At 41.4% G+C, this 8782-nt stretch overlaps 1 protein-coding gene across 1 annotated transcript; it reads right to left on the bottom strand.

Moving 5' to 3' along the window:
* Positions 1-6968: 6968 nt before the first annotated feature.
* LOC117239823 lies at positions 6969-8703 on the bottom strand. The gene is made up of 3 exons (XM_033505657.1): positions 7992-8703; positions 7057-7754; positions 6969-6974 (listed from the first exon to the last, which is right to left on the bottom strand). The coding sequence occupies exons 1-3, from the start codon at positions 8701-8703 to the stop codon at positions 6969-6971; spliced, it is 1416 nt and encodes a 471-aa protein (XP_033361548.1).
* Between the last annotated feature and the right edge of the window lie 79 nt (positions 8704-8782).

Raw genomic sequence — 8782 nt, forward strand, 5'->3', positions numbered from 1 at the left:
TTGTATAACACTGTGATTCACAGAATTATAAATTATATATTTCCAACACTTAGATTACACTGATGAGCATAGATAGATAGATAATCACTTATCGCACGAAGATAAGATAGATATGTACGTTAGAGCGGGGCTCTTGTAATTGGATTCAATGTATTAGTGGACGTAGCACTATAAGATATTTAGGAGAGGAAATGTAGGCTCGACAATACCGAGACCGACTCTCACGTTATGTTTAGACTGCACGATGGGCATTAGCGGTAGACTTAGTAGTTGACTTTTCCAACGATGTAGAAGAAGTGAAGTTGAGTGACGATGCTGTGTCGGAGGAAAGCTAAGGGTGGGTGTGTCTAGCGCACGGGTCCATCGGATCTGTTGGTGACGATTTTAGTTAGAAGAGCGAGGGAAATAGTCTTCGTTTTTAATTGGTTAAACGAAGGGTCTTAACCGCCCTCGAGAGAAAGTGGTTAGTGGGAGGAAAGTTGCAGCATACGTGAGAAAAACTAGCTTTCCCTTGTCACGCCGTGGTAGACAAGAGTCTTTAGAAATTCTTCGGAAACAGACGTTTGTTTGGTTTGAAGGACCTCTACTAGGAAATTCCTGAGATTTATGGAAGATACTTGAGACTATTGAGGGTACGCAGTAAGTATCCGAAGATATCTGGTTGCCATCTTGCCCGCGGTGTGTTGCCTGGGCTAGGTGGAGTGTTACGCGACGTAACACGTATTTATCATGTAATTCAGCTTTTCCCTCTCACTCACTTTTGCGCCTGCACCTTTTAATTCATTTATTAATTTTTCAAAATCGCTAAAAAACGATGCTCAATCACTGTATTTATCAAGACTTATCTTCTCCAATCTCCTTCTGCACACGATCTAGTGCCGTCGATTCTTTCAAGTACACTTCGTCGATCTTTTTCATTATTCCATACGCTGTTTTTTCTTCCCTAATATATTCTAATTGTCTATTTGAGAAGGCACTGTAAATTATATTTATCGTCTTCAGATCCTTTTTATCCCAGTCTGGATTGTCTGTTTCAGTCTTCACTCTAGTTATAACAATATCACATTCTTTATATCTCAGAAACATTGTTATTCTTTTCTTCCACATACCGTAACCCTCACCATCAAATATCGATAGCATAATTTCCGATCTCTCCATTTTAATTGATTTCCTATTCTTTACTCAAGCGTTCCTACGTGCTTGAAGTATTTTTTCTTTTATTTTATATTCTTTGAACGTTTCTTCCCTTACTAAACTCGCAAGACTAAAAACCACGCACTAAATAGCTTGAAAAACTAGTAACCACGCTCTGCTACCATGTTAAGGTATAGAGAGGATTCGAAAATACAAATAGTTTACTTTATTTCGCACACAACAGCTATACATATATATATTACACTCTGAAGACTTCGATAACCTTCTTGCACGCACGCTTGTTGTCAACCACCTCCTCTAGATTCTCCTAACAGCCTCCAATCGTCTTTTGTCTCTACTGAGACCTGGACGCCCTCTGACGCTTACACACACATTCACGTGTACAGTGTAAATGTATCATCTACCTAACAAGATCATCAACGTAAAATCCTACCGTCCTCCCGAACATCATAAAACCGAAATAAATAAACAGATGACTGAAATGTTAAACAAAGAGATTATAGAACCCTCCGACTCCCCCTATAACTCTCCTGTCTGGATCGTTCCAAAGAAAATCGACGCATCAGTGAAACAAAAGTGGCGAGTAGTGATTGACTTTAGGAAGTTAAACGAACTAACAGACCAAGACGCGTATCCACTACCTGACATTGACGATATACTATCACAGCTAGGAAATGCGAAATATTTCTCCTCTTTAGACTTATTCTCAAGGTTCCATCAAATACCCATGGACGAGAATTCAAGGAAATACACTGCATTTAGCACACCACAAGAACACTTCCCTTATAATAGAATGCCATTCGAGCTCAAGAACGCACCTGCTACCTTTCAAAGAATGATGGATACCACGTTAAGAGGTTTGATTAACAATCATTGTTTCGTTTATCTCGATGATATCATTATATTCGGGCAATCGATAGAAGAACATACTAAAAACTTAGTCATTATATTCCAAAGACTCGGGAAAGTAGGTCTAAGAATACAACCAGATAAATGTGAATTCTTAAAGCCCGAATTAGAATATCTAGGACATGTAGTGACAGCAGATGGAGTAAAACCTAACCCTAAAAAGATAGAAACAGTAAAGAATTTCAAACTACCAAAAAATCCTACAGATGTAAAATCATTCCTTGGGCTAGCTGGATACTATAGAAAATTTATTAGAAACTTCTCTAAAATTGCCAAACCTCAATCTATTTTTAAAGAAGGACATTTAGTATTAATTCATAACGATCATAAAGAACACAAGATAGATACTAAATGGCCAGGGCCATACACCATTGAAAAAATGAAAAGCCCCTTATTATGAAATAATAGTAAATCACTCGATTAGGAAAATACATGGTAACCGTATTAAACCTTACTTTCCAGGACGATCTTCACCTTCTTCATAGTTAGCTAAGCTAAACGTTATACCCCTTAATGGTAATTCTATATATCAAGAAAAATTAGCTCATGCATACTTATATAGCGAATCCGTAAACGTAATTATAGGTTTAGACATTAAGGATATATATGCAAAACTCAGCGAAATTAAAAGATTTAGACTAATGTTAACAGAACATTTTAAAAGTGAATGCCCGTATTCCAATGAAATGATTACACGCGCTCGCAAAAGAAATTTAGACAATGTAATCATGCATATTAAATTTATGACACACACTTGTTACCGAAGAGGGTCATTGAATTTTGTTGGATCCATTTCTAGAAGTCTATTTGTAACTCTGGATAACGATAATTTAGAATTAATGAATAAAAATATAGATAAATTTTTTGATGAAAACAATAACTTAAAAACCAATATAACTTACACAAAAACATTTAAAAAAAAAGATATAACTTACAAAACAAATCTCAAAACTATAGCTTTACCCTTAACTGACAGTCTAGAAGAAATCCTAACAAAATTGAAAACGCTCCAAAAATCATTAATAATGTATAATCGTATAGAATGCACCTCAATCAAATTTCCAACGAAGTAAACTCTCTTAATTATGAACATAGAATTAGAAGTCTTAAGAAATAGGAACTAAGTGTCTTATAAATTATTAGTTATATTGATCTAGCATTACTAGGAACATATGTATATTTAACAAAATAGGATTATTCGATATTATAAGCAAATGCCTACCTTCCAAATTATGTATTCGCGTATTATGTTGTAAAACCAAAGAAAAAAAAAGACACAGGTATAAGCAATATCTCTAGACCAATAGAGACACCTAGCGCACCTTTAAACACATATTCCACACCTGAAATACAACCATTAGGAGAATTACCTGAAGACACCAATTCAGTCATCCTCGAAGCAAGGCATGTATGATTCCAAAAGGGCATACAAAAGGAGGCACTACACCGAAAATAAGAGTCTGGAGGACCAGCCGCACTCTAACACTGGGGGAATGTAACGTCAACAAATATCTCCAACCGACTCAGGAAACCTGAACCGCCTTGCACACGACACCGACTCCCAAAATAAAGGATTATGAATTCGGCACGTAGGCATAAGATAAACGAACATCTAGAAGGGCTGGTTCTTGATCGAGGCTTCAGTCTTTCGGTAACAGTTTAATCGCACACTTGTAATCCTATTATAGAATAGAGGTATCTCGAACTCTGGTTCAAGAACCCAACATTTTTTTATTATTATTTTCCCATTACTTTTACGTGACAAGCAAAGCGTAACGATAAACAAACTCCGGGCAAAACAATGTTGCCGCTACGTGCAATCGTCAACCGAGGTTGAATTTAAAGTTTTCGATACTCCCCCGAGTATAAATAAAAGAACACGATCGTTAAGACAGTTAGTATCGAACATTCTTATAGCGAATTAATATCGAACGAACGTAAGCATTACCTTGTATACACATATCGAGCAACACTAAGCGAACGACGACTAATTCTGTACTGCAAATAATTTTAAATACATTTGACTACACTAAGTATCAACTCGTCTGGTCATTAATCAACAACGCGTTTAATCGTCCTCCACATACATGTTGTATAAGCTACTATGTGTATATTTATTTATGTTTCCCATGGTACAGACGTATTCCTTATTTTATTGTAGCTGTGTAATTTCAGTAGTCTTGCATAAAGGACATCTGTTTTGTTGCAATTGTATCAGCTATTAATTGTAATACTTGAAGCGTTTGTATCTAATCGTCATGCATCTGTGGTGGCAGTCGACCATGGAACTTTCCAACGGCTTCGCGACACAAAGCGCTATACCTTCAAAGCGTAAGGCCGACACGCCTAATGTACCATCGATATCCCTACAGTTCTTTCGCCGAATATTCGGAAGAATGCATACGCGGCAAACGTTGCGGACATCTAATAAACGCGTGCGTAGTGGAGATATCGAGGGGCAACAAAGAAAAGAATCCATTTGGTTTCGAATCAAAGATTCATTCTGCCCCGAGCTGCGGAGTGCGAAAGGTTAAGCGTCATAGCGAAGCAAACACAATTAGAGATACGTGATTATTGACTCTTGATAGTTAATCGTTAATCGTTAATCGTTAATTGTTGTTCATCGTTAATCGCTAATTGTTTTTGATCGTTCATCGTTAATCATTAATTGTTGTTGACAGTTAATCGTTAGTCGTTAATTGTTGATCATAAATTGTTGACTGTTGATTGTTAATAATTTAATTAACTTTTTTGTTGAACATCAAGAGTATTTCTTGTGGGCACCTTCACCCACTATCCACCTCACATCGTTATTCTACATACGGAAGGCAAGATTGATATCAAGTTCGAAGGACAGACCGCAGAAGTCTGGTCTCTGCTATTACCACGAGACCTTTCGAGACCGCGCAAGGAAGTGCCGGGCCCCTTGCAACTGGACCCAGTGAAACGAGACCAGCCGTCCGTAAACGCGGCATGTGGCGATGGCTTTAGTATCCCGTCGCATTTTCGTGACGGACAGGGCACCAAGGATCTCCTTCCTCGTGAACACCGGTGTCAATATAAACGTATACCCGTGCAACAAACTACGCGGATCCGCGAAAAAAGATACGTACGAGCTGTTCGCGGCGAATCGAGTGGTCGAAGCAAACCGAAAACGCCTTTCGCGAGTCAAAACGCGTCGTCTCTGACGCCACAATGTTAGTGTCACGACCGACATACTTCAAATCCGATGGACTGACGATGGAGATAAAGATGTGGCGGCACTCGGCGACAATCGGCGGCAATATCGCTGAAGTGTCTAATGAACCATCAACATCCCAACGGTCCTTCCGCCGAAGGTTCTAGAAGAAAGAGCACGTGGCAACGGTCGCGGACGCCTAGCAAATGCAAATGCATGGTGGGGATGTTGAGGGATGACAAAAGAAAGTAATCGGATTCGATCGAAAGTCAAATCATAAGAGCTTCAATCTTGGAAAGTCACGCCTAGAGTTTGGAAGTGGATTGTAAAGTGAATTGTTGTTAGAAAAAAAATAAAGTTTCTTTCTTTTATTTTTCACCTCAAATTTCTTTTTCTATTTTGTTATTTTACGTGACATTAGCGCATCCGGTATCGGCAACAGCGCGTGAACGACAAATGGCAGCGGCTAGGATTCGTTACAAAATCTATGTCTCCCGTGCGATTAATTCTGTATTTGGAATAATTTTAAATATATTTGACAATATCAAGTATCAACTCGTCACGTCATTATTTAAATCATCCACCACAAATCCAAAAACAGAATAAAGAAAACAGAGAAAAGAACAAATAGAAAATTAAGTTGCTAACATGTTTTTCTATAATAATATTGTTTCGCTCATTCGCGGAGAGACGCGATCGCGAGATATCACGTCAACGAGAGTTGTAAGTTCTCGTTACGATTGAACAATCGACGCCACGAACTGATCGATTCCCTTATTTCGATTATGATAATAAGGGTAGTTCAATGAAATTTCACAGAATCAACACAACTAAATTAATGTTTATTGCACAACTTATTAACTAGAAAATCTAAATGGAATAACAAAGAGAAATGTGACTATGTAATGCGCGATACAAGATGTGTGTAGACTGTTTGACTTCTCGAAACGTTCTGATTCTTTCTGGAAGGCGACCCCCACTACCTTCGGATCACGCCACATTCTTTTACGCCAGATAAAATAACGGCCACGAATCGACGTTTCTGGAGGTCGCTCTGCTTAATGAACCATGCGCTTGCCACTACAATGTTTATTTTGCCGGGCAGCCGCGACGATCCGTCTGCGACATTATAGTGCCGCGACCGACAGTGAAGAATATGATCTATGGCAAGCCGCATGGCGTAACATCCTCCCCCCGTTGAGAGGGTACCGATCAAATTAGCGAGATGTGGTTGAAGTTCCCATCTTAGTTCGTCTCGGTGGCTAGTTGTTCGGGTTTCTCGAGATCGGATTGAATTGGCAGTGGGACAAGCCTTTTGACGGCCCGATCCAAAACGCTCTTTGCCGTCTGAACTGTAGCTGTCCGGATGACACCATCGGCGCCTGGATGAACCTTGATAACTCGGCCCAGAGGCCAATGCATGGAGGGAACGTTGTCCTCTCTGAGGATGACGATTGTGCCTTTTTGGATGCCGTGTCCACCCTTCCTCCACTTATTGCGGTTGGTTAGCTCGTTCAAATACTCCTTATGCCAGCGGTTCCAAAAATGCTGTTTAAGCTGTTGGATATGCTGCCATCTGGAGAGTCGGTTCGATGGAATGTCTCGAAATCTCGATCACGTAAGCACATTAGTGAATCGCCAATGAGAAAATGTCCGGGAGTGAGGACTAGGAGATCATTTGGATCGGTGGAGATAGGAGTTAGCGGGCGGGAATTGAGGACTGCTTCTATTTCTATGATAAGAGTATTCAATTGTTCAGAGATGAGTAACTCGTTGCCGGCTACACGCCTGAGGTGGCGTTTAAATGACTTCACCGCTGCTTCCCATAACCCACCGAAATGCGGCGAATGAGGGGGAATGAAGCGCCATTCGATTTGTTTGTCGGCTAAAAATGCGGTTACTTTTTCCTTGTGATCGTCCCATGGTAATAAATCGTGAAGCTCTCGTAATTCGTTGCTTGCTCCTCTGAAGTTGGTGCCGTTATCAGAATGGATGGTGGAGCAATAGCCTCGTCGAGCGATAAATCTGCGAAGAGCGGCGATGAAGGCTTCGCTAGTGAGATCGTCAACGAGCTCGATGTGTACCGCTTTAATTGCTAGGCATACGAAAATGGCTACGTATACTTTTATCTGACGACGGTTACGATCTCGTTTTTCCTTGATGTGGAACGGCCCGCAGTAATCGACGCCGACGTTTGTAAATGGGCGAGATTCCGTTACTCGCGCCTCCGGCAGATTACCCATCACGTATTCTACCGGCGGTGGTTGAGCGCGGCAGCAGCGGACGCAGCCTTTGATCGCCCGCCATACTTGACTTCGACCGTCAACGGGCCAGTATCTTTGTCTTACTGCGTATAACGTAGCCTGCGTTCCGGAATGCATGTGGATCTTGTGCTCGTGGTCTATGATGCGTGTTGTAACGGATGACTTAGGTAATACTATGGGATGTTTCTGGGCGAAGGTCATCGACGAATGACTGAGTCGACCCCCGACTCGCAATATTCCTTCCTTGTCTATGAACGGATTGAGTCGCGTGAGCTTACCCTTTATCGCCGCGTTCCGATCTTTTTGGAGTGTGCGAATTTCCTCGGAGAAATGGATGTTTTACAACAATTTTATCAGTTTATTGTGCGTTATGCGTAATTCAGTAACGGTTAGGGGTGCCGCTCGGTTCCTTTTCTGTTTCCAACGGAGGCAACGAGCTATGATTCGTATCAACTTGGGCCAGGATGAATACCTTTGCAACAGACAGTAATCGGCGGGGTTTGTGGACAGACAAATCGCCCCCTTCTGCTCCGGTACTTCAATTTGCGGTGTTAGCGCCCATGTCGGCCAATAGCCTTCCGACTGGTAGAGCCATACAGGACCGTGCTGCCAGATGGTTGGGCGCAGAAACTCTTCGGGTGTTTGGCCGCGTGATATTAAGTCCGCGGGATTGTCGTCGGTAGGAACGTGGCGCCAATCACGGATGCTGGTTTTTGTTTGAATTTCGGAGACTCTGTTAGCGACGAATGTTTTAAGGGTGTGAGGTGATGTATTGAGCCAATGGAGGACGATAGTGGAATCGGTCCAATAGATAGTTCGAGTAATTTTGTGTGATAGGGCTTGTTGTATTGTCGACATCAGGGACGTAAGAAGGAGTGCTCCGCTCAGCTCCAGCCGAGGAATGGTCTGGCACTTGAGTGGGGCGACTTTCGATTTTGCGGTTAAAAGTTGGGTCCAAACACGGCCGTTGGTGTTAAGGGTTCGAAGATAAATACAGGCTCCGTAAACCTTTTCGCTGGCATCGCAGAAACCATGCAGTTCAATTTCCATTGCGGACTCGATTATTGCCTTGCGTGGGAACCTGACGTTGTTTAATAAGGGTAATTGGGCATAATACCTTTCCCACTCTGTATGTAACTCGATCGGAAGTGATTCATCCCAATCGATTTTCGACGACCATATTCGTTGAAGTAGCATCTTGGCCCGAACAATCACCGGTGCGAGCAGACCGAGCGGACCGTAAATTTTTGCAATCTCCGAGCTGATGATTCGTTTC

This window comes from Bombus vosnesenskii, unplaced genomic scaffold, assembly GCF_011952255.1.
Source record: "Bombus vosnesenskii isolate JDL3184/JDL3185 unplaced genomic scaffold, Bvos_JDL3184-5_v1.1 scf7180000014310, whole genome shotgun sequence".
In the NCBI taxonomy this organism is placed as follows: domain Eukaryota; kingdom Metazoa; phylum Arthropoda; class Insecta; order Hymenoptera; family Apidae; genus Bombus; species Bombus vosnesenskii.

Excerpts from the sequence above, each read along its gene's own strand:
- LOC117239823 (XM_033505657.1), bottom strand. The coding sequence starts at position 8,703 with ATGCTACTTCAACGAATATGGTCGTCGAAAATCGATTGGGATGAATCA. Across the intron at positions 7,755-7,991 it reads CACAAACCCCGCCGATTACT|ACAAGGAAGGAATATTGCGA; the intron begins GTCTGTTGCAAA and ends ATCCGTTCATAG.